General features: G+C 44.4%; 1 protein-coding gene across 2 annotated transcripts; it reads right to left on the bottom strand.

Annotated features, from left to right (window-relative positions):
• Window positions 1-1449: 1449 nt before the first annotated feature.
• Window positions 1450-18350, bottom strand: LOC131231777 (uncharacterized). Of its 2 annotated transcripts, XM_058228081.1 has the most exons (4): window positions 17963-18345; window positions 3874-4056; window positions 2935-3173; window positions 1450-1807 (listed from the first exon to the last, which is right to left on the bottom strand). In XM_058228081.1, the coding sequence occupies exons 1-4, from the start codon at window positions 18242-18244 to the stop codon at window positions 1561-1563; spliced, it is 951 nt and encodes a 316-aa protein (XP_058084064.1). In that variant the 5' UTR covers window positions 18245-18345; the 3' UTR covers window positions 1450-1560. The 2 variants fall into 2 exon arrangements, with proteins under 2 accessions (XP_058084064.1, XP_058084065.1); XM_058228082.1 differs by lacking the exon at window positions 3874-4056 and having other exon boundaries at window positions 17963-18350.
• Between the last annotated feature and the right edge of the window lie 6251 nt (window positions 18351-24601).

Below are 24601 nucleotides of genomic sequence, written 5' to 3'. Positions count from 1 at the left end.
CTTCATAATGAACCTTGCCATTCCCCTTCTAATTAGGACTGCAACTTCATTTGGATCAACATAAATCTAATTGATCGAGTTGGGTTGGGTTAGGTTGTAAGGATCATTGGGTTAGCAAACTCCAAACCCATTTGAAATCAGGTCGAGCAAATTCAGGTCAGATTGAAAATAATCACTATCCAGGTCAAGTTGGTTTGATTCCATTTAAGATCTGAGTATATAGGAATTTGAGTTGGGCACCTGGTTAGAATTCTGGTCGGGTAGGAGTGGGGGTTGGGTCCATCTTGAGGATGGGTGGGGCTCAGGTTAACCCTCAACATGATGCAACTCGCCCTAGTTGCACCACTAGTTCCAACATAGAAAAGCTTAACAAGCTAACATCCACTTCAGCAATCTCCAGGATTTGTTCAACCAAATCATGTAGATTTTGTTTCTAAGTTATAAATATCCCTTATACAACTCAATCTATATTCTACCTAGCTAATCCTGCGATCTCCTTTTAATACGGTAGTTTGATGTTTTTATTTATTTATTTATAAACTAAAAAAACTTAGGACATAAATGAGACTACCTTCCCAGTATATGAGATGATGTAGAGCAGGTCGCACACTATTTCATAGCCAAGATGGACCAGAAAAGGCCGGAGGTGGAAGTGATCCGGAACATCAAGACTTTAAAACATGTGTATCTTACAAACCGGAATGAGTTATCCGACGTGCCATATGATTTTGGGGTAGGACGAGCTACTTTAGCCGCCCAACCCTGCTATGCTAGGTTGTGCATGCCGAATTTGTGAAATACCATCAGATTGACAGTCAAATTCCAGTTTTATTTTCATTTTTACTATTAATAGTAAATTTTAATTTGATTATAACTTTTCATCTGTTGGGCTTTAGGAGTTGGTCCAACATGAAAAGTGCTTAGCATAATTAGGAGAATAGTATGGTTGAGCCAATTAGGACACTTACTATTTTTGGCCGAAAACCATGAGGTCTAGTGGAAATCATGACTGTCTATAAATAATAAGTTTACTATTTATATTAAGTCACGATTTCTAGGAGTTTTAGTTATAGTTTAATTCTGAAACTTCATCCAAGGTTTAGTATTCCTATTTAAAGGGTTGTAAGCTCGTTTATTTCAATTATCAATCAGTTTACTAATTTTCTAGAATTTATTTCTATTTTTCCTTATTTTCTCTCGTGGATTGAGTAGTCTCGTTAGGAGTCCAGAGAAACTCCGTAGATTCGGAATAGTTATCCTTGAGGAAGACGGTGATCATCCCTGCATCATGAGACCAATGCATGATTTTATGTACTATTATATATTGTGGGGATTGTGACCATTGGATCATTATTTTTGAGCCACAATCATGTACATTGATAGATTGAGGCAATCTGGACCCATTGGATCTTGAGGAACATAAATGATTATATCAAATATGCATACCTGTATAGCAAGTAGGGTCCACCTTAAAAAAACATATTTTAGGAGTCTGATACAAGGCTTATTTTATATAGGTTGGGATTTGAAGATGGGATGGCCCATCAATGGCAAAGCTGATCAGTACTTTTCGAAGAAGTCGAAAATATAAGCGTTGATATCGTTGGGCCTCTCCTGGTTGATGAAGTGGCCCACTTCATCCATCACAACCACTTCCTGTAGAGAAGGCACGTCTTTCTTAAACCCGCCGCCATGTATATAGTCTTTGCAACCGGGTGTGTTGTAAGTTAGGTCCAAACTTCCAATAATGAACTTAACCGGCACAGTCACCTGCGCCCCTGTCCATGGAGCCAACAACTCCCAACTTCTGCACAAGATGATAACTGATTGTAAGGTGATTTGTATGAGAGAGAGAGAGAGAGAGAGAGAGAGAGAGAGAGAGAGAGAGAGAGATAGTGTTGATTCATGGCCCACATGATACCAACTGTCCATGTTCTATGTATTTGGGTGATTCCATTTGATGAGTGGACTGGATTGAAAAGTTTGTGCATACACAAAGTACCCATATGTTCAACCTTACATTGATGGCGGGTGGGAAATTTAACATGCATTTCAAAATATGCTTTGGAAAATCTTTGAAAATCAACATTTTGAAATGCTCACAAGATTGATACAAGTCAGCTCAAATTGCAACTTATATAGAAGAAATTTCAAATTCATTAGACAATCATTTTAATTATTTTATGTTAGAAAACATAAAATTCTATCTGTAGAAATTTCAGATTTATTAGACAACAATTACTAACTATTTTATGTTATAAAATGCTGATTATGATAAGACTAACGAATAATTACTTTGCGGAATCTATTATTTTCTTTATAATCCTAATAGCAACAAACGATAAGTCTCTTATCCAATTAAACCCTAAATCTCAAAGCGGTAACACATATTTTTTTTTCCTATCTGTAGAGATTTCGAATTTACTAGACAACAATTACTAACTATTTTATGTTACAAAATGCTGATTATGATAAGACTAATGAATAATTACTTTACATCATCTATTATTTTCTTTATAATGCTAATAGGAACAAATGATAAATCTCCTATCCAATTAAACTCTAAATCTCAAAGTGATAACACTATATATATATATATATAGACAGTGGGCAGGGCTTGGGCTTGGCATGCATGATCCAATCAGTTCTCAGGCTGGGCTTTGGCTCAAGTCATTTAAAACCCGGCTCAAACGGACTTCATATGTACATGCATACAATCCTGCAAATATGCCAATTCCGATCCTTACGCAACACGTCGCATATGCGACTCACATGATCAATGGATGGATCAAGAACACTAACGTAAGAATTAATCAATTTTCAGCTGGGTGAGATTGAGCCTAGCTTGTGACGACCCAAACCCAGCCCATTGATACTCCTAATTGCAATATATTTATTAGGCTTAAACCAAATCAGAGTTGGTAGAACACATACAAGTCTAGCGCGCGGTAGTAGTTCAATCCTCCGGTAAAGCCCGTCTTGTCGAATTGGTGCGCATAATAGTCAATGTCCTCTTTCGACAGCCAAGATGGCAATGGTAATCCCAAATCCGGCAAGCTTCGGAGCCCATCTTTCGGTATCTTAAGTGGATGGGGATTGCGGTTTGCTATAAGCATTGTGAGTAGCTTTGCGGTGTCCATGCTGGCGAAATCAGCTTCTGTTGCTCCTGGTTCCTATTTACATAATACAGCAATTTTTATTAAGTAACAAGCTTATGGAACTTTAAAATGATTAATGATCACTTACAGGCAATTGCGCCGCAATTTGTGGCATTTTACCATATTTTTCTGTTATCGTACTACTTGTGTAAGACATCTGTAGCATGAGAATGGCACACCGCACTGTGAAGATCACATGGTGCAAAAATCAGGAAAATCCGCTCATCAGATGGGCCACACCATAGGGTCTGATTCAAATATGGGTGTGGCCCATCTACCAAGTGGATCAGCCTGATTTTCGAGAATGGTGATTTTAATGGTGGGGCCTACCATTTTCATGGTATGGATTTCCTACACACGGTTGATTTCTAATTCACTGGCAGGGAAGGACATGGATTAATGTCTTCAGCCTGTGGTTTGGACTGGGCCCAGTAGCAACTGAATGTCCAACCACAAAAAAATGGCCTTGAGGCTGTGTTTGGACGTGCAAGTGAGTTGAATTGCGAAGTAGCAACTGAAAGCGCACGATAAACAGAAACGACAGTTCATGGTAGTCGCAATGAGGAATTAGTCAATCAAGTTGTGGTAATGTTGCTTTCGAGACCGACTTGAAATTGTCGCATTTGTGATTTAGTGAGCTCAACCTGATGAGACTAATTATTGCAATTCAATTTGATAGTACAGCCAAACGCACCAGAGAAGGAAGAATACACACCTGGAATCTGCAAATGTAATGGTCATCTCCCAAGAACTCCCGAATCATCTCAATTGGTTTTTTTGATGGGATGCGAGGTAAGAAATTCACACTGAGGTTGACCAGGGCCTTCACTCGGTCCGGTCGGAACAGGCATAAGTACCAAGCAACGATCGCGCCCCAGTCCTGGCCCACTACATACACCTTCATCCATCCATCCATTCGAAACAGCATCAAAACCACACACAAATACTATAAGTATGAATAAAAAATGTTGCTGGCCTTTAGGGTCAGTACTATGGCCCATAGTGAAAATGTGGCCCAAATTCAGATTTGTCCCATGATCGGGCGGGCCACAAGCATATGTTGGATGCAGACAGTTAGCCAAATCCTATCTTGACCATCGGTATTTGAATACGCGAATGGCCAACCTGAAGATATGGAATGCCTGATTTCAGGCCAATGATATATGCAACGGCCCACCGGAAAATGACCCGGGTACGTATAATTGTGGGCCTATGCTTCAGTAACCTAGACCATGCTCTGATGCCTCCCACTAATCAAGGACACCAATGTTTGGGCTGTTGCAGACCGTTGATATATTTCTCTCCTTAACCATCTATTTGTAGGCCTCTATCTATGGAGAAGATTTATTGTGCACGGCCCATTCAAGATGGGCCCCAAAAGATCAGTGGTCTTGATCACCAAAGCATGGGCCTCGCTTGCCCGAAATGAAAATGCATGTTTACTGGGAAAATCAAGAAGCTGGGATTGTCCCATTTGATTCCCCCGTACATTTTATTAGTTACACAAAGGCAAACCCCATATTCACCGTGGAAGACGCAGTGAATTTTAAAAAGGAAAATGCCCAGCCCAGCCCAGCCCATTGCCACTATTTCTCCCATTCTAATTCAATATTTAAGAAAGATGTGCTTACAAAAAATTATTTATGCATTTTACAACATTTTATTAGATTTTAAAGATTTTTTAAAGGGTGCATTTGGTTGCCCCAAATATCACGATATTTCGCACCATATCATGAAATGTTACAATGCTTTGTGTTAATAATAATAATAATAATAATAATAATAAAAGACCATTTTAAGCGCATCATCTAATGCATATTGGATATATTGGATATTTGTTAAGGGTGATAAAGCCTGTTTTGTATTATAAAATCATTTATATGATGGGTTACGCTGTAGATAAAGCCTGTATCACAGGGTTGTCTAGTGGAAAGATTCGATGAAAATAAAAGTAAATAGCTGTAGAGGCTCAAAAACCAACCTCATCGATGATTCTCACACATGGTAGACTATGTTATTTAAGTGAAATCCATTCCGATCATCAAGTGTGTCACTCCATTTTAACTGTAGAGGCTCAAAAACCAACTTGATCCATGATTCAAGTTGACCATATGATTAAAAATAATATTCAGGGCATCGTTCTCCCAACTACTTCCATCGTATGACCCATCTAAATTCTGAATTGGTTAATTTTTGGACCCTACAGTTAAAATAGGGTGATACACTTGGTGATTGAGGTAAACTTTACTTGAATTTTACGATAGGATTGCTAACTTTTGAAGTCAAATTAAGGCAATTTTTATGCAAAAGTCACCCATGTCGACACGCGTTTGTGATGTTTAAATGAAATTCACCCCAATCTCCAAATGCATCATCCCATTTTAGCTGTAGGTCCCACAAACCAATTTAGCATGTGGTTTAGGTAAGCCTTACAAAGGGAAATATTTGAGAGGGACGCCCCATATATTGTTTTAATCATATGGTCCGCCTAAATCATGAACCTGACTAATTTTTGGGCCTTATGGCTAAAATGAAGTGACACATCTGGTGATTAGGTGGATTTTACATAAACATCACAGTGGGCCAGCATGCATGTATTGGGGTATCTTATTTTTGCATGAAAATGATGCTAATTTGACTTCAAGAATTAGTGAGCCTTATCAAGAAGTTTAAGTGAAGTTCACCTTAATCACTAGGTGTGTCACCTCATTTTAGCCATGGGACTAAAAAATCAGCAGGGTCATGATTTAGGTGAGCCACGCGAAGGAAGCAGCTGGGAGAGGGATGCCCCCATATACCATATACTGGTTCCAATCGTATGGTACACTTGAATAACAAACCAGCTGATCTTAGGGCCCCATGCTTAAAATGGAGTGAAACACTTATGACCAGTTTAGATGCCACTAAAAACGTTACCTTTTCTACTTACGACAATAGATAAGTAAATTGGAATCCATCCATACAGTGCCATATACAATTGAGGATTCCAATATTCACATGGATTCAATGGTAATTTTGATTTGAATTTTAAATCTATGCTACCAAAATACCCCTACTAATAAAATAATAATAATAAAAAATCTTAAATACAATATTTTTCAAAGTGTTCATCATCTGAGTCATTTCCTTGCAGAGCTAGGCCAACTTGCCCTAGAACCGTTTTAGATGCGTGGCCCATCGCCAACCAGATATGCTGATCTAAAATGGAATTTGCTAGTTTATGGCTTACAAATGGAGGAATACAAACAGTCTGTCAAGAAGAAAAATACAATGGTCCACATGCAGCTATAAACAACGGTCCAAATCCAACCATGACATGTTCATAAATTGGTGGCAAGGAATTTCCAAATTGAGGCATCTAATTGATAGGCCTGCTGACCTCTACCACTAACGACTAACCCCAATAGAGACAAGACTGCCAAGAAGACAAGTACAGTGGTCCAAATGCAGCCATACACAACGGTCCAAATCCAGCCATAACATGTCCATTAATGGCTGGATGGGGCCTCACACATGAATAGTCCAGATTCACGTGACTTTTTCAAGTATAACTAGCTTGAATACTCAAGTTCGTAGCCATTGATGGGATGGTTGTAAAATCATCTGCTCAAAAGTAATTTTATTTAGAAAGATGGTCAATCAAAGGTGGACCCCACATGATGGAAGGTCCAGATCAATAATTGGACTTTCTCTATTATATTCAATATGAAACATCTGACTTCATGCTTTATCAGATAATTAGGACCATAAGATCAGCGGTGGGATGGGCAGAGAAAAGTAGCTATGGGAGAGCATTCAACCTGACCGTAATAGATAAAGTGGATTTTACAAAGACACCTTGGTATGAGATTAGGGTCTTTTAGGATTACATACAATCCAATAGGTGTACCGTTCACTTAATGGTTTAGAATCTAGATGGGCCAGGCATATTTAATTCATTGTGTCTGTTGATGCACTGTGTCTGGTTCGTCCTCCTAGACCCTCGTATGCCTGCACAGAAAGAGGACAAAGGAGACCCTGGCTCGAGCAGGGGACCCTCCGATGCCAAAGTCAGGCCTGGACTCGGGGTCTCAAAGTATTGAAAGGTTTTTTAGAGGGAATTTGTTTTCGTACCTCTCAAGGTGACAGGGGTCCTCCTTTTATAGCTGCTGGGGTCCTCCTGATATTGAGCGCGGGATCTTCTCCTGGTATCACGGAGATAGGATCGTGCCCGTCTTGAACCGTCATCCGATCCCGTGAGCTTCGGGGTCGGAGATCTTATCCCAAGATATCCGGGATGAGATCTGACCTAGCGACGATCGGTCTTGCAAGGTGGTCCGCCCGACACATGCCCGGAACGCTGATAAGTCGTCCGAACCGACTGAACCATTGTCTCGGTTTAGCGAACCATGCCTCGAATTTAACACATCCTTCGGTGACCCGAGGTATTAAGTCCGAGTCCCGAGGCATTAAGTCCGAATCTTCGGACTTGTATTTTTGCCCCCAACAAGAGTCATTTGAGCTATTTTTGCTTCATATGACACTGAGGAGTAGCGAGTTTGGAGTCGGTTCGTAACTTAGTCCGAGATGAGTCGTGGTCATTAAATGCATTCCGTGAGGCCTTTGATGGGGGACGGTTCAGCTTCTGACATCGCATGCGCCGTCAGCCGTCAAATCACACATCCCGCCAACGAAGATTGGACACGTAGCAAAGGTATTATTGTCGCCAGTCGACGTGCGCCACGTGTCGAGTGAGGGAATCGATGCAGGCGTCGAATCATTTCCCCATTAATTGTCTCCGCCGTATGGCGACCTTATATAACGTCAGGGGCCCCGCACTTTAAACTTTTACTGCTCTTGCCATTCCCGCTTCGCATTTTCTTTGGGGTTCGCATAGCCTTTCATCTCCTTCCTTTCCTTTCTCTTAACCGTCGGTGCCTCTTTCCGCCATTTCCGTTTTCCTTTCTCCCTCCGGTGAGTTTCTCCTTCCTCTTTATTAGGTAATAATGGCGGATAGGAGTTCTCAAAGTCCTCAGGGGGAGCTTCTGGAGGCGAAGCGCAACGTTTTTGGAACGTTGCGAAATCGCCTTCTTTACTGACGGAGATAGCAGTGGACGCCAACGCTGCTTGTCTACCGGAGAGAGTCACCGAAGCTCCGGCGGAGCGCCCAGCTTCCGTCGTTCCTTCTCGGGGCGGGTCGTCTCTATTAACCCGCCCGGGAAGGCCTAACTTGCCAAGGGACATGGAGGAGGATGAGGAGGAAGGAGATGAAATTTTAATCGCCGAAGGAACCCCTGATCTTGCTCCCGTTGGTGAATCGGCGCAGGCCGAGTCTGAAGAAGAAGGATCGGGGGAAGATTTAAGCGGTCCGGTTCCCTCAGTCATGACCGAGACGGATTTGGACAGAATCCGAGTTGGGTACCATATTCCCGAGTCGGTCATCACCTATCTCCCCCGTCCGAATGACTTGCCGGATCACCCTCCGGCCGGGGCAGTCGCGATTTACCAAGTGTCGATGCAATGCGGCTTGCGTCTGCCCCTTCAGACCATCGTTCGGGGAGTTTTATCTCGCATAAAGATTGCCCCGGGGCAGATAGTCCCGAATGGGTGGAGGAACTTACTCGGATGTGCGGTGTTGTGGGCTGAGATGGAATAGCCACCGCTTACAGTCGACGAATTTCTCCACCTGTATCAAGTGCGGGTAAATCCGAACTATCCCGGCTTCTACGTCTTCGCTGCTTGGCGAGGCGGAGGCGGTTCCCTGATAACCGACCCTCCCACTTCCAACAAACACTGGAGAGAGCGTTGGTTTTGGGCATGTGGTCGCTGGGAGACGGATGAGTCCGGGTCCTACGAGGCTCGTGTCCCTCGGGCGTTCCAAAAGCAAGTGACTTGGGTCTTCTCTCCCTTTTTTTTTTTTTTTTGTAATATTCTGAGTCCGACGGGTTGTGTTTGGCAGATATTCCAAAGAAGCGGCAAAAGCTCGACCAGTGCCTCGGCTCGGATCAAAGAGTTGAGGTCGTTGGATCCGAGGGACAGTCTTGGAAGGTGCTTCTACAACGCTGGAGCGCCTTCATCTTGCAGGTCTGGACTGCAATCATCATAATTGAAAATGTATCTTTTGAATTTTCCGAATTTCCCCGACTTACTTCGCCATAACTTATTCTCTTTTTTTTTTTTTTTTTTTTTACAGATCTGCCGGCTCGTCCCAACCTTAGGATTATCCCCGAACCGGAGATGACTGGAGCTCGTCCCGCCCTTAGGCCAATCACGAAGTTGAAGGCTCCTCCGCGATCAATTCTTCTTTCGGAACCTCGGCCTAAGAGGCAAAGGGTGCTGCGGAAGGAGAAAGAGCCAGCTCTGCCCCTTCCGTCGTCGTGATTCCCGACCGGACGAAAGGGCGGAAGAGACGGCGATTGCGGCTTAGTCGGCACCTGACTCGGCACGCGTTGAGGCGGAGTTGCCGAGTCGGGAAGAAGAGGCCGGGGCCGCTCCCGAGAGGGAGGGAGAGAGGAGGACGCGTCCTCAGGGGAGACGGACCGGAGAGGGGCGTCGATCCCTGCGGCAAGTGGTGTCGGGGATGGTTCCTTGGGCCCTGGCCCACGGGTGTGAAAGAGAGTTCGTGAAACTCTACAACGCCCCGTCGTCGCAGACCGTCAGCCACGCTGCCCGGATGCTTTTTGAACTTGCTCCTTGCTTAATCAAGGCCAGCAAGGAGCTATCCTCAACTCATCGGCTGCAGGCTCTTCTGTCTGAGGCCGACGGTCGACGTGAGGAGGCCGAGATCCGGGTCGGCGTCCTGACAGGCGAGGCGTCCCTTGCCCGGAAAGCTGCCGAAGACGCGAGGGCAGAGGCGGCTTCTTCCAGAAGAGCCCTGGACGAAGCGAAGGCAGAGGTCGCTCAGGCACTGGTTCGACTCTCCAAAGCTGAAGAGGAGAATCAGCGAGTTCTGGCAGTCCATGCTTCGTGCGCGGATGACTTAGCTCGGGCTAAGCTTGAGGCGGCGGAGCGCATTCAGCAGGCCGACGAGAAGACTCGGGAGGCCGAGACGGCTAGGGACCAAGCCGTCCAAGCATTCCTCGAGTCGGCGGAGTTCGAGGATGAAAGGGACCGCTTGTTCCAAAGCGGATATCTGGAATGCGTCAAGGACATAAAGAAATCCTTCCCTGACCTTGACCTTTCAGAAATCGAGGGTGGAGCAGCCTCGGGATCCGAGAACCCGGACGCCACTGCTGGGGACGAGGCCGGCGCATGAGGACCGTTACCGGGACCCTTGGACACATATATGTATATTTTTTTTTGATGTATTCACTTGCTTTGTACTTACATATGTTTTGATGAATGAAAGAGAAATGCCTAAGTTTTACTTATTCGACTTGGCTTTATCCTTTCTTAGTTCAGAGTCTTTAATCGTTGAAGATAGAACTAGGGATAATAAACTTTGAGGTGTTCAGCGTTCCAAGGGTGGGGCAACGGTTGTCCGTTTAGGTCTTCTAGCCGATACGTTCCCGGTCTAATGGTGCCCGAGACGATGTAGGGTCCTTCCCAGTTGGGTCCCAGTGTACCCGAACCAAATTCCTTGGTGTTAGAAAACACTTTTCGAAGAACCATATCCCCCATTCGAAATCTTCTAATTCTAACTCGGGTATTGTAGAACCGAGCCACTTGTCGCTGCCGCGCCTCCGTGCGCAGCCGTGCCACTTCTCTTTGTTCGTCCAGAAGGTCAAGTCCGAGTGCAAGGAGTTCTTCGTTTGCTTCTGCATTGAATGTGGTGATCCGAGCCGAAGGTAATCCGATTTCAACGGGAGTGACGGCTTCCGAGCCATAGGCTAGTGAAAATGGAGTCTCCCCTGTGGCTGTTCGAGCGGTGGTTCGGTAGGCCCAAAGAATTTTCGGGAGCTCTTCGGCCCACGCTCCTTTGGCTCGGCCAAGCTTGGTCCGAAGATGTTGCTTGATAATCTTATTAACCGCTTCAACTTGTCCGTTGGTTTGAGGATGATGAGGCGAAGAGTAAACGTTTCTGATTCCGAGGTTGTCGCACATCCCGCGAAAGCTTCTGTTATCAAATTGCCTTCCATTGTCTGTAACAATGGTACGGGGCACCCCAAATCGGCAGATAATGTTTTTCCATACAAATTCGGTGATCTTCTGCTCGGTTATTTTAGCTAATGGTTCTACCTCGGCCCACTTCGTGAAATAGTCCACCGCTACCACAGCAAACTTGGTCTGACCTTTTCCCATAGGTAGCGGTCCTATGATGTCCACGCCCCACTGTGCGAAAGGCCAGGGACCAGTCATCGGCGTTAGTGCTTCGGGTGCTTGCCTCAGAATTGACGCGAACCGTTGGCATCTGTCGCATTTTTGAACGAGCTCGCGAGCGTCGTGTTGGATAGTGGGCCAGTAATATCCCTGTCGTAGGACCTTGTAGGCAAGGGATCGCCCTCCAGAGTGGTTTCCGCAGATTCCTTCATGAATTTTCCGCAACACATAGTTTGCCTCGCTGGGTTTGAGGCACCGCAGCAACGGGGCGTAGTAACATTTCTTGTAGAGGGTTCCGTTGAATATGGTATAGCGGGAGGCTCGAATTTTAATTCGTCGGGCCTCGGCACGATCATCGGGCAATTTTCCTTCGTCAAGGTATTGGCGGATTGGATCAATCCAGGAAGGTTCCGAGTCGATTGTATTGACGGCCTCGCTAATTGGCTCCTCTATGCTTGGCTTGTCAACGTATTCGACAGGGACGGACCTGGGTATTTCATCTTCTTTGTCCGAGACGAGCTTCGCTAGCAAATCGGCTTTGCTGTTTTCCGTGCGAGGGATCCGAGTCACACGACAGAATTGAAATCCGTTGATAAGTTCTTTCGCTTTCTCCATGTAAGCCCTTAGCCGGTCTTTCCGTGTCTGGTATACACCGGTAACTTGGTTAACGACCAACTGAGAGTCGCTGAAAACACTCAGGTGCGTTACTTCCATGCTAGCGGCGAGTCGGAGGCCGAGTAACAACGCTTCGTATTCCGCCGTATTGTTGGATGCTTGGAATCCGAGTCGTAAGGCATACTGTATATAGGTATGATCGGGGGTTTCACCCCAGCCCCACTGGCCTTCGAGTTGGAAGAACCGTCGACATACAGATTCCACGGAATAGGACAAGTGGGAGCGGTTGAAGTCGGAACTGCACCGTCTTTCAGTGTATCATTTACTGAAAGTTCGGTTGAAGACGTTCCCTCGGCGATAAAATCAGCTACGGCTTGCCCTTTGATTGCTGCCTTTGGTCGGTATTGAATATCAAACTCACTCAGCTCGATAGCCCATTTGGTGAGTCGGCCGGAAGCTTCTGGTTTCTGCAGTACCTTGCGAAGCGGAAGGTCTGTCATTACAATGATGGTGTGAGCGTGGAAATATGGCCTAAGTCGCCGAGAGGAAGTTATTAAAGCCAAAGCCACTTTTTCCAAGCTTGGGTATCTCGTTTCTGCTGGCAATAACGCTTTGCTGACGTAGTAAACCGGCAGTTGCTTTCCTTCGGATTCTCGTATCAAAGCCGAGCTAACTGCTGCCTCGGACACAGCTAGGTAGAGGAGCAACGACTCCCCCGGTTCGGGTTTTGATAAGAGTGGTGCAGAACCGAGGTATGATTTTAATTGCTGGAATGCTGCTTCACACTCTTCCGTCCAACCCATCGCTTGTCTTCCTTTCAATTGTTTGAAGAAAGGGAGGCATTTATCCGTTGCTCTGGAGAGGAATCGATTAAGTGCTGCGACTCGTCCGGTCAACCGTTGGACATCCTTAATGGTTTTGGGGGATTCCATATCAATCAGAGCCTTTATCTTCTCAGGGTTTGCCTCTATCCCTCGCTGACTGACCAAGAAACCGAGGAATTTTCCGGAGCCTACTCCAAAAGCACATTTACTTGGATTTAGCTTCATCCGGAACTTCCGCAGGATTAAAAACATTTCTTCCAAATCATTCACGTGATCTGCCGCGTGTATGCTTTTGACGAGCATGTCGTCGATGTATACTTCCATGGTTCGGCCTATAAGCCGAGCAAAGATTTTGTTAACTAACCTTTGATAAGTTGCGCCGGCATTCTTCAGACCAAACGGCATCACTCGGTAACAATAAAGGCCTTTGTCGGTGACAAAGGTAGTTTTTGATTTATCTGTTTGATGCATTACAATTTGATTATATCCCGAATATGCATCCATGAAGCTAAGGAGCTCATGTCCGGCCGTACTATCTACTGGTCTATCCTCGGAAGCGGAAAGCTATCTTTGGGGCAGGCTTTATTTAAGTCGGTATAGTCAATACAGACTCGCCACTTCCCGTTGGACTTCTTTACAAGCACGACATTCGCGACCCACTCTGGATAGTGTATTTCTTCTATGAAATTAGCCTGGAGTAGTTTGTTGACTTCTTTCTCAATGATGGCGTATCGTTCGGGGCCGAGCGGTCGTCGCTTCTGTCGGATCGGTCGATATGACGGATCGACGTTAAGTCGGTGAGTCACCACGGAGGGGTCGATCCCTTGCATATCTTCATGACTCCAAGCAAATACGTCGGCGTGCCTTCGGAGCAGGGCGATCAGCTTTTCTCTCAAAGGGGACTGCAGAGATGAGCCAATTCGTACTGTCTTGGATTCATCTGTTTCGACTAAGGGGATTGAGACAAGATCTTCGACCGGCTGTCCTCGTTCATAATTCTCGCCCCGAGGGTCCAATGATTCGATTGTTAATATGTTGGTCGGATTCTTGTCGGCGGCTCCTTTTACAGCTATCATGTAACATCGCCTCGCGTCTTGCTGGTCTCCTTTGACAATTCCGACTCCTGACTCGGTCGGGAATTTCATTGTAAGATGGTATGTGGATACCACGGCCTGGAGGAGACTCAATGAAGGTCGGCCGAGTATCGCGTTGTATACCGAGGGTTGATCGACGACCAGGAAGTCAACCATCATCGTCGTCTGATGTGGGGCATTGCCAGCAGTGAGTGGTAATGAGACAGTCCCCTCGGGCAGTACCTGTCCTCCGGAAAAACCGATCAATGGGGTCCGAACCGGGCGTAACGCGGATCGTTCGATCCCCATTTTGTCGAACGCCCCAGTAAACAATACGTCTGCAGATGATCCTGTATCGACGAGTATTCGGAACACTTTTCGGTTAGCGATCGCCAAGGAGACGATCAACGCATCATCGTGGGGGTGATGGATACCTCGGGCGTCTTCCTCAGTGAACGATATGCAATATTTTTCTCTTTTCTTTTCCTTTGATGGCCGATCTATAATCATGAGCTCGGACTGAGGCTGACTAAGTTTTCGTGCATGATTCCTTCGCGCGTTGTTTGAGTCGCCCCCACATTGTGGACCGCCGATAATCGTCCAGATTTCTTCCATAGGCTGACTCTCGGTCGGGCGCGCCTCGGATGCCCCAGCTTTGACCATATGTTCTCCGAGTCGGCCGTCTTTTATGAGTCGTTCGATCTCTTCTTTTAAGTGACGGCAATCACTTGTGTTATGCCCGTGATCGCGGTGATAATGGCAGTACTTTCCTTGTTCCGCCGATTAGGATTACTCCTGAGCTTAATTGGGCCAACTAACAAAGCCTTCGTTTTTATTTCCATCGTACCTCTTCCCGAGTCTTATTCGGGAGTATATGTGGAAAATCTTCGATCCGGCCGTTTTCGACCTTCGCTCGTCACGCGCTTGATCCTCTTTGCGTTTCCTCCCCCCGGCCGGCCTCTTTTTTGGCCGACTCTTTGGCCAAGGTTTTAGTTTCACGCAGGATTCGCGCTTCCTCGGCGTTGGCATATTTATCGGATCGTGCCATAAACTCTGCCAGAGTATCGGGCGGAGTTTTGTCTAGAGATGCCAGGAATGGCTTATCCCTAACTCCTTGCATGAGAGCATTGAGGGCCGTTTCTTCCGAATGTTTTCGAACTTGAAGGGATTTGAAATTAAAACGCTTGATGTAATCTTTCAATAGCTCTCCCTGCTTCTGAACTACGCTATTCAGATGTGCAGGGGGCTTCAATTTCTTCTTTCCACCGACGAAGTTGGTGAGGAAGGCGTCGCTCAACTCAACGAATGAACTGATGGACTTTGGTTTCAGCTGTTTGAACCACAGTCGAGCTACGTCAGTCAATGTAAGAGAAAAGGCCCGACACATTACTGCATCCGAGGCATCGTGAAGTTCCATATAGGTCCTGAAGCACTCGATATGCTCGGTCGGGTCGGTCTTGCCGGTGAAAGGAGTGATTTGAGGTAATCGAAACCTCTCGGGCAATCGGGCCTTCAGTACCGAGTCCACAAAGGGGGATGCCTTCGCTTCGGACCCGGTTGAATATACATTCCGGCCGTGCTTTATGTCCGCCATCTCTTTTGCCAGCTCTTCCCGCACTTCTTTTTTGAAATTTTGAATGTCGGCTTTCCAAGGTTCGCTGCTTTCTGCCGTGCCTTCCATGGAAGGGCGATTGCGCCTTCTTCGCTCTATTTCGTGCCGAAGATCAGTCGGGGGCAGGGAAGCGTTGGCTGACTGCGCCGGAGATGGTTCTGGTCCGCCTTGGGGTTGGCTTGGGCGGACAGACTGCGGCGCGGGAGGTTGAGGATCAACCGCCGTAGCCGTAGCTGGAGCGCGTGCCGTCTCCCCTTGAGGATGAGGGAGCGGCTGCATTTGTTGCTGATACATTCGTTCCAGCATCTGCTTCATCATATTCATATCAGATCGGATTTCTTGAACCTCCTTATCCAACCGTCCACCGTCGCGATCCTGCTGATTGTTGCTTGTCCGGGTCGCTCCTCGTTGGCGGTTGTTAGGTGGGTTCTGGGCCGCGGGGGCCGCGACTGGACCCACCGGTCCTTCAATCTCATTTAAATCTTCCTCTGGGACCGTCCTTCTAGTCATCACCATTGGAATCAATATAGTGATACGAGGTGGCTTTCTTGTACGGATCCCACAGACGGCGCCAAACTGTTGATGCACTGTGTCTGGTTCGTCCTCCTAGACCCTCGTATGCCTGCACAGAAAGAGGACAAAGGAGACCCTGGCTCGAGCAGGGGACCCTCCGATGCCAAAGTCAGGCCTGGACTCGGGGTCTCAAAGTATTGAAAGGTTTTTTAGAGGGAATTTGTTTTCGTACCTCTCAAGGTGACAGGGGTCCTCCTTTTATAGCTGCTGGGGTCCTCCTGATATTGAGCGCGGGATCTTCTCCTGGTATCACGGAGATAGGATCGTGCCCGTCTTGAACCGTCATCCGATCCCGTGAGCTTCGGGGTCGGAGATCTTATCCCAAGATATCCGGGATGAGATCTGACTTAGCGACGATCGGTCTTGCAAGGTGGTCCGCCCGACACATGCCCGGAACGCTGATAAGTCGTCCGAACCGACTGAACCATTGTCTCGGTTTAGCGAACCATGCCTCGGATTTGACACATCCTTCGGTGACCCGAGGTATTAAGTCCGAGTCCCGAGGCATTAAGTCCGAATCTTCGGACTTGTATTTTTGCCCCCAACAGTGTCCGTTGGATTGGAATTGTCTACAACACATGCCGTCTCTCTGTGGGGTCCACCATATTGTATTTGTAAAGTCCACTCCTTCCATCACGTGGTAAACATTATTTATATCGTATATAAAGAAGATAAAGCCAGTGAAAAAACCCTCATGGGCCACACCAATGGAAAGAGTTGAAATTTGCTTGCAAAATCGCCAAGTTCACGTGGCGTGATCAGCATGACTTTTGAATCAGGTTGATTTTTGTTTAATATCTTCATCCTACTGAGTTACACTCGATCAACGGTTTTGATAAAAGATACACAATATGGTGGTACCACACACAAACCTATGGTCTTTATCTCATCCCCATTGTTCCATGCGGCGTGGCCCCACCTGACTTGTGTGGATCTATCTCTTGGCTCCTAACACGGAGGATAGAGCCTTGTAACGGAGTGGATTTTACATATGCAACATGGTGGGTCCCACAACTTCAAGACAGTCTACAATACATGCACCTATACCGTGGCAGCTTCGGTGGATCCCTGTGGGGCCCACCCTGATGCATGTGCCTTACATCCACGACGTCCATTCGTTTTGAAAAGATATTTTAGAGGATGATCCAAAAAGTAAGAAGATCCAAATCTCAGGTGGACGGCACCACATGAACAGTGGTGATTGACCATTAAAAATTGTGGGACACAAAAGTTTTCGATCAAGTTGATATTTGAGTGTTTCTTTCATCCAGATCTTCATGACATTATCAACGGTTTGGATCGAAAATGAACATTCGGATGGCCCCAAATAATTTTTTAATGATGGGTATTCAATCTATGCTGTTTCCTGTTGCGGTACATCTAAGATTTTCATATTCTTCCTTTTGGGTACCATTCCCTAAAATTATCTAAAAAAACGGATGGACGGTGTGGATGTAAGGCACATACATCAAGGTGGCCCCCACGGATCCACCGACATCGGTGTATCTGGGGATACCATTTTAGATGAACCATGAACCAAACATTTATTTTATTTATTTATTTAATTAGTAGATTTCTGGACATTTAATGGACGGTCGAAAATGAAAAAAAATCAATGTCTATTTCAAAAAACATCTATCCACGAATCAGAGGATGGTATCATTGAAACGATCTGATTTTCGTAGAGTAACTTAAGGAAAGTGGTTTCCACAATTTAATCGGTTTAATTTGAAATAATATATTCCATATATACCGTTTAAAGTGGCTGCGTATCAAGCGTCATACGCAGCCAGAGTATCATACGACTCGTCCGGCCTTTCTAGAGAAATGAAGGAGTAAAACACGTTTCAAGGATTGCGTTTGTGATACCTGATCTTGAGCGAGGACGTCGAGTAAGGCGATAAGATCTCCGACCACGTGGAAGATGGTGTAGCTGGCTGGAGAAGCTGGCGCGTCGGTCTCGCCGTAGCCGCGCATGTCAGGAGCCACGGCTCGGTAGCCGTGAGCCGCCAGAGCGTGGATCTGGTGCCTCCATGAGTACCACAGCTCAGGGAAGCCGTGGATCAGCAGCACCGTGGGCCCCTCCCCTTTCTCGGCAACATGCATGCTTATGCCGTTCACCGATACCTTTCGATGCTCGATCCCTTCCATCTCTCTCTCTCTCTCTCTCTCTCTCTCTCTCTCTCTCTCTCTCTCCCCTTATATTTAAGATACTACGAATGAGAAGAGGGACTCTCTCTCTCTCTCTCTCTCTCTCTCTCTCTCTCCCCTTATTTAAGATGGGATACAACGAATGAGATGAGGACTACTCTCTCTCCTGAGTGCAGCAGCTTCGACTGACTTATCCACACTGTGATGTATGGGTCTTATCCACACCGTTGAAGCTTTTCTAGGGTCGATGTTTATTTTCCATCCAACCTATTCATAAATTTATATAGACCTGAATGAGGAGAAAACAAAAAATCAGCTCCATTCATAACTTCTGTGGCCCCCAAGAATTTTTTAACGGTGAGATTTTAATCCCAATTGTGTAGTCCACTTGAGCCTTGGATCTGCCTCATTTTTGGCATTTTACCTTAAAATGATACGAAAAAAATGTATGGACGGTGTGGATGAGACCCATATATCACGGTGGCCACTCAAAGCCGCTGCCCGTTCCCAGCTCGAGACGGCCGCGTTAGGACGCAATCCGCATCTGGGTGGGTGAACCATATTTCAAAAATGGTCCCCATTTCCTTTTTAAAGAATGGTAAGGACAGATAACACAGTTGATCACAGGATGAACAGTCTAGATCAATTATCAGCAGTGTGATCAATATGGGCCATTCATTTCTCTTGTGGGTCAGATGATCAATATCCAAGCCACTCATCAGTGTGATCAAATGATATACGGTTGACCTTCAAAGTGTAGTTGACCAACGAGGAGGCTACACGTGTTCAACTTGGACACTTCTTAAATAGATAAATAATACAACAGATGATTCACAAATCAGTCAGCTGGTCTAACACGATATTATATCTTATCGAGTATCAAAATAGCTGCTGAAAGAAGTTGACCGAATAAAAAAAAATTATAATTGCTTATAATATCCAGATATTGCAATAATTGCAACTAAATGCCTCCTATCCAAACGGGAGCGGATTAGGTGTTACAGTAGGCCCCACAGTGATTATTTGTTGTATATCCACACCATCCATCCGTTTTTCTAGCTCATTTTAGGTTTTTTCTTTTTCAAAAATTAAGCAAATCTAATTCTCAGGTGGACCACACTATAAGAAATAGTGGTGACTGACCATACACCATTAAAAACTTCCTAGGGGCCCATGGAAATGCCCACCGTAATGTTTCTTTCCCATTTATCCTAATAAGGTCAAGCATACCTAGATGAAGGGAAAACATACAGATGAGCTTGATCCAAAACTTTCGCCGTATATAAAAGCTTTTAATTAATTATGATCATTCACCACTGCTTCCAATGGTGTGGTCTACCTGAGATTTGGATATGCTTAAGTTACATGAACACTTCCTAAAAATAATACAAAAGGATGGGAAAATTCATCAAGGTGGGCCCATACGGTAAGGGTGGGTGTTAATTACCCCGGTAACACCTAGTCGGCTCCCGTTCCCAACAACCCTGACTAGGATGGTCAACCAACCAGCCCTGGTTAGGCGTCGGCATGGATTTTGATTTGTTTTTTATTTTTCACGCCTGAGTTCAGCCCATTCACACCCCTGACTCTCACGGTTGCCTACTTTTATTTTATTTTGTTTTATTTTTAATTAATTATTTATTTTTTTATGCACTCACACTCACCCACGCCACATGGGTTGAAACAGAGTTTGTCTACCATGGAGCCATGGAGTTGCCAACTTACCATGTGAACAGCCACTAGCTATTGGATGGTGCTCAGCTGCCCCCGTCAAGATCCAAGATGCATGTATTTTATTCACTTTATCCATCCATTTTTCTAGACTATTTAAGGGCATCAATTTAAAAATTAGGCAGATCTAAATCTCATGTGGACCACAACACATGATACAATGGTGATTGAACACTTGCTACGAAGAACTTCTTGGGCCATGAAAGTTTTACATGAAGCTGACATTTATGTTTTCCCTTTATTCAGGCCATTGCGACTTAATCAATTGGTTGGATGGAAAATAAATATTACATTGTAGTTACACATAGTTTGGCACAACCAAATCAATAGTCCAGAAGAGAAGACAGTATGTGGTCTAAATAAAATTCAAAAGTAGGATTTAGAGATATACATGTGGGATTATTAAATGCTATAGTTCTCTCAAAAATAATTATATGTAAAGTAAAAGTTACATTAAAGCATTTCTCCTGACATTAAATGCCAAAAATTCAATTGAAGTAAATATTTATCAAGCATTAAATGCTAGTCCTGCTAAAAGTAACTCTCTTAAATACAAGAGCTTGGTGATGTGATGTCACAACTCAGATTTTAGGTGCTTGTCATGTATTTCAAATCCAAGATCCACATTATAATTTATACACTAAGTATACTTAAATTATTCGATATGCTTACATAAAATTTACCTAGCTAGTAGTACTAACATGAATCTAAGTTCTATTCATACCCAGCCACGTCTCATGAATAAGAAATCAACCATTAATTTTAAGTATCGGTCATTAACATAGCTAAGGACCATATCATTCAGGGTCTTATGCAATAAAATAAATCTTATCTAAAAAACTTAAAAGAAATAAATAATAATGTAAGAACATCAAATAAAATTAAAACAATAATCATGATTGGTTTAGGGCAATAACTTCTTCCTCTATCAAGTAGAGTTACGTGTTCTTTGGATCATTTTCTTGCTCGACCATGTACTTCTGTTCTTGAGTCACATGCTTACCCTCAATCATATCTGTACAGTTTTACATCAATACATGGGTAAGCTGGGTAGGCCTAATGAGAAGTCCCGACATGGTTCATCACATTAAATTAAAATACAATAACCACAATTATATACAATATAAGCTCAGAAAGAAAACACAAATGTTATGCAATTTGTGAATGCATGGATGCATTAAGTGAGAATCCATCAACTTGCATGAGTTAGAAAATCGTTAACCCACATCTTCCCCTTGACAGGCTTCTACCATTTGGTAGGCATAGGCAAGGCCTACATCTACTCATTGAATAGACTTCCATCAGTATAGTAGGCTTTTGGTAACAATTCTATCAGGTATACAATCGAGGGAGGTCCCACAGGAATTCAGCACGCGTTGTATATGCAAATGATGGATGCACAAGCATGTTAAGCAGTCGTGAATGACATATCATATGATCATTCCCATTCTCAGATTTAAATCATTGTAGTTTTTATGCTAATTGATAACATCATCACAACCATCAATTTATAGTTATATCCATTTATCAAATCAGATCACTAATTGTAATTATACAGAAAATCAGATCATTGGATATACTAGTATATTGAACAAATTACATCATTAATAATATATCAATCAAAATTATATATACAATCAAATGCAATAAGAGATCATAATGACAAGGTTAAAACATACATACAACACATCATCTGTAACACCCCGTACCGCTGGTACACGGGTGTTATCTCTGAGAACCACGTTTATGGAAACTAAGATCGATTAACTAGGCGACTTAAACTTTACACGTGTAAGTTAGGACTTCCAGTCAACATTAAAGCCATCCACCAGGAGCTGTAGGAGCCAAGTTGAACCTGACACCAATTAGAGAGGTAAAACTCAACAAAACACATCAAGTTAAGGCGATTTATAAATAAGTTAACCAAATCATGTTGGGGCAATACACCCATTAACAACCCTGGAGGAATAAATTATGGCCAACCGAACGATCCACGTACTCTAGGCCCCCATTTAACCGTTGAGACTAACTATCAGGCCAATCCAGCTGTTGGTCTAGTGTACACTAGCCAGATAAGACCAAAAATGGGTAGTACGGCCCACCTGGGCCTCACATGTGCCCCAAACTAGGTCAAGGGCCCTATAGAGGGACCCTTAAATGAATAACCGGTGTATATTTATCACCAACATCACAATAGACCCCATACAAGGTGCGTGTGCACCTTGGGCTATGGTGCACGATGTGCACTGGACGTCATTAGTTGGTCAAACAACCTTTGACCTATTCATTTCACAAAAAGAAGCAACATCCTCTCGCCATTTAAAAATTTTAATAACTAGTAGGTTTCAAACCTCAAAGTGGGCCACATTGGCCACTTTCTGAGCAATCCAATCCGTCCACTTTGCTCGTGGGGCCCGCCCAACCAAAACGGTATAGGGATTTGGGCCCATACATAGGAATAAGGGAATTGGGCTTAGACCGTCCATTCTTTTCATGTGTGGCTAGGATCCATGATCAAGAACCATATGATAACTTGGGATGCAAGCTAGCACCCCTTTATCCATGAGATTTCAGGTAACCACGAGACAGCTAAGAAGAACTCTCCTCATTACTAGAAATGGTCGAGCAAACTTTAAGGAAAGAAAATGAGATTTCCCATTTTTGGATATAAGAGGCTGGCATGCTTGGGACCGTCCGAAGGGGTCACGTGGAGTCATCCCAGCCCTTCCAGCAGGGTGGTACGAAATGAGAGATTGAGCTATCTCATCTTATGAGAAAAAGAAGAGAAACGGGATCTCTCATGAGATGAACCCGGGGTGTGCATTGCCAGCCCAAAAGGTGGGCCCCCCACTGATCTAGGGACCCATCTAGTCCACTCAAATAGACCAGATCATGGCAAAACACATGGGGCAGCATTCTGCCATTGATGCTTGGATCATCTTCCCCAACAATCCATCTGGACTGGATCGCGAGATGGGCCCCACCAGAACCAGAAAATGCACTTTTGGGTAGTCCAAGGCGTCAGCTGTGCATCCCCAAGCACGGATGGGCCCATGCACGACTAACCTCCAATCACAACCATTAGATGGGGAAAGCTTTTGACAATTGTCGGTGATCTCTCCCTTATGCTTATAAATAGGGCCCTTTGGCCCTCAACTCTCACACCAAAGAAAGAAAGAAGAGAGAGAGAGAGAGAGAGAGAGAGAGAGAGAGAGAGACGTGAACAACATCCCAGGTAACGGAAAGAAAGAAGAGAGAGAGAGAGAGAGAGAGAGAGAGAGAGAGAGAGAGACGTGAACAACATCCCAGGTAACAGCCTAGCCCTTCCTCTTCTTCTTTTATTCCCTTCTTCCTTGTAATTACAACCACAATGGAGGCCATATTTTGGGCCGAAAATCTGACCGTAGACGGACTTGAGTGGAGCCGAGAACAGCCTTTCAAGTGGGCCATGTTAGATGCTGAAAACTAGCCCTCACCATGCATTACTAATGGCTAGGAATCAGCATCCGACTATGCACAAATACGGCTGAGTAGCAACTTGTATATGGCTGGAAAAACAACCTAATACCAGCAGGTTTTTCAACTTGGAAGACAGCCTGATAACAGCTGATTTTCAGCTTGGGAGTAGCTGGGAATGCAACCTAATGCCTGGTGATTTTTAAGCTTGAAACACTTGAGACAATGTAGCCGAAAATGATTGATCTTTCAACTCAAAAAGGGCAACCAACCCAGCTTGAAAGCAGCTGTGTATTGCAGTTGGAAAATCAGTTGAAAATAGCTTGAAGATAGCTGAAATTTCAAATTGAAACCAGCTGAATATCCAGCTTGGTAACGTGTAACGTCCTAGATTTTCACTATTTTGGATTTCCAAAAATCTTTGAATTTTTTTTTGTAATTAAGTTATAATATCACTTACTGACCATTAGCACTCAATGTTAGTTTATACACTGGTGGAACCAATAAAGAACCGCATAAGTCCGATTAATCAGTCGTAGGAAGCCAACGAATCCACCCGATCACTTGAACATCAAGTTTACCCCTATGATTAATTCATATAGGGCTCAAATCTAACTGACCCATCGCTAACTAATCCAGAAAATAATAACTAAATTAACGATTTAACCGAAGTCGAGTCAGATAAGGCCCGGATCTTGACTAATAGACCAAATCAACCCCGTTACTCTTTTAGCCTAAAACTGACGGTCTAGAGTAATTATGACCAAATCTCCACTTTCACTAGCTATAAATAGGACACACTATGAATATAGTTAATCCAAACTCTAATCATTGTTTACGAGAAATCTCAATACCTAACTCATTACAGAAATGCCCCGATTTTTTTAACAAGCTCTAGACCGCTTGTTAGTGGGTCACAGTTTCAAAACTATAGAATAATATTCGTCTAACTGGGCTTGATGTCCATCGCAGGAGTCAGACCTGAGTATTGTCCAGAACCGCTCAACTTGTGCTAAAGGACAAGTGCATGAGAAGTGCAAATACCCTAAAGGAAGGAACTGAAACTAAAATGAATTGAGTCGTCTACTCTTATGCAAAGTTGAGGATTTCGGACCGTCAATTTATGACAAAACTTCACACATGGAGTAAGGATATTTTTCTGCTCATATC

The sequence above is a fragment of the Magnolia sinica genome, chromosome 17 (genome assembly GCF_029962835.1).
Source record: "Magnolia sinica isolate HGM2019 chromosome 17, MsV1, whole genome shotgun sequence".
Taxonomy (NCBI): domain Eukaryota; kingdom Viridiplantae; phylum Streptophyta; class Magnoliopsida; order Magnoliales; family Magnoliaceae; genus Magnolia; species Magnolia sinica.
Note: the sequence above shows the minus strand (reverse complement) of the source record. Positions and strands in the feature narration are given on the sequence as shown.

Coding starts and splice junctions, on each gene's coding strand:
- LOC131231777 (XM_058228081.1), bottom strand. CDS start 18,244: ATGGAAGGGATCGAGCATCGAAAGGTATCGGTGAACGGCATAAGCATG. Junction 4,057..17,962: donor ACGTCCTCGCTCAAGATCAG/GTATCACAAACG, acceptor GGATGGATGAAG/GTGTATGTAGTGGGCCAGGA. Junction 1,808..2,934: donor TACTACCGCGCGCTAGACTT/GTATGTGTTCTA, acceptor CATCTTGTGCAG/AAGTTGGGAGTTGTTGGCTC.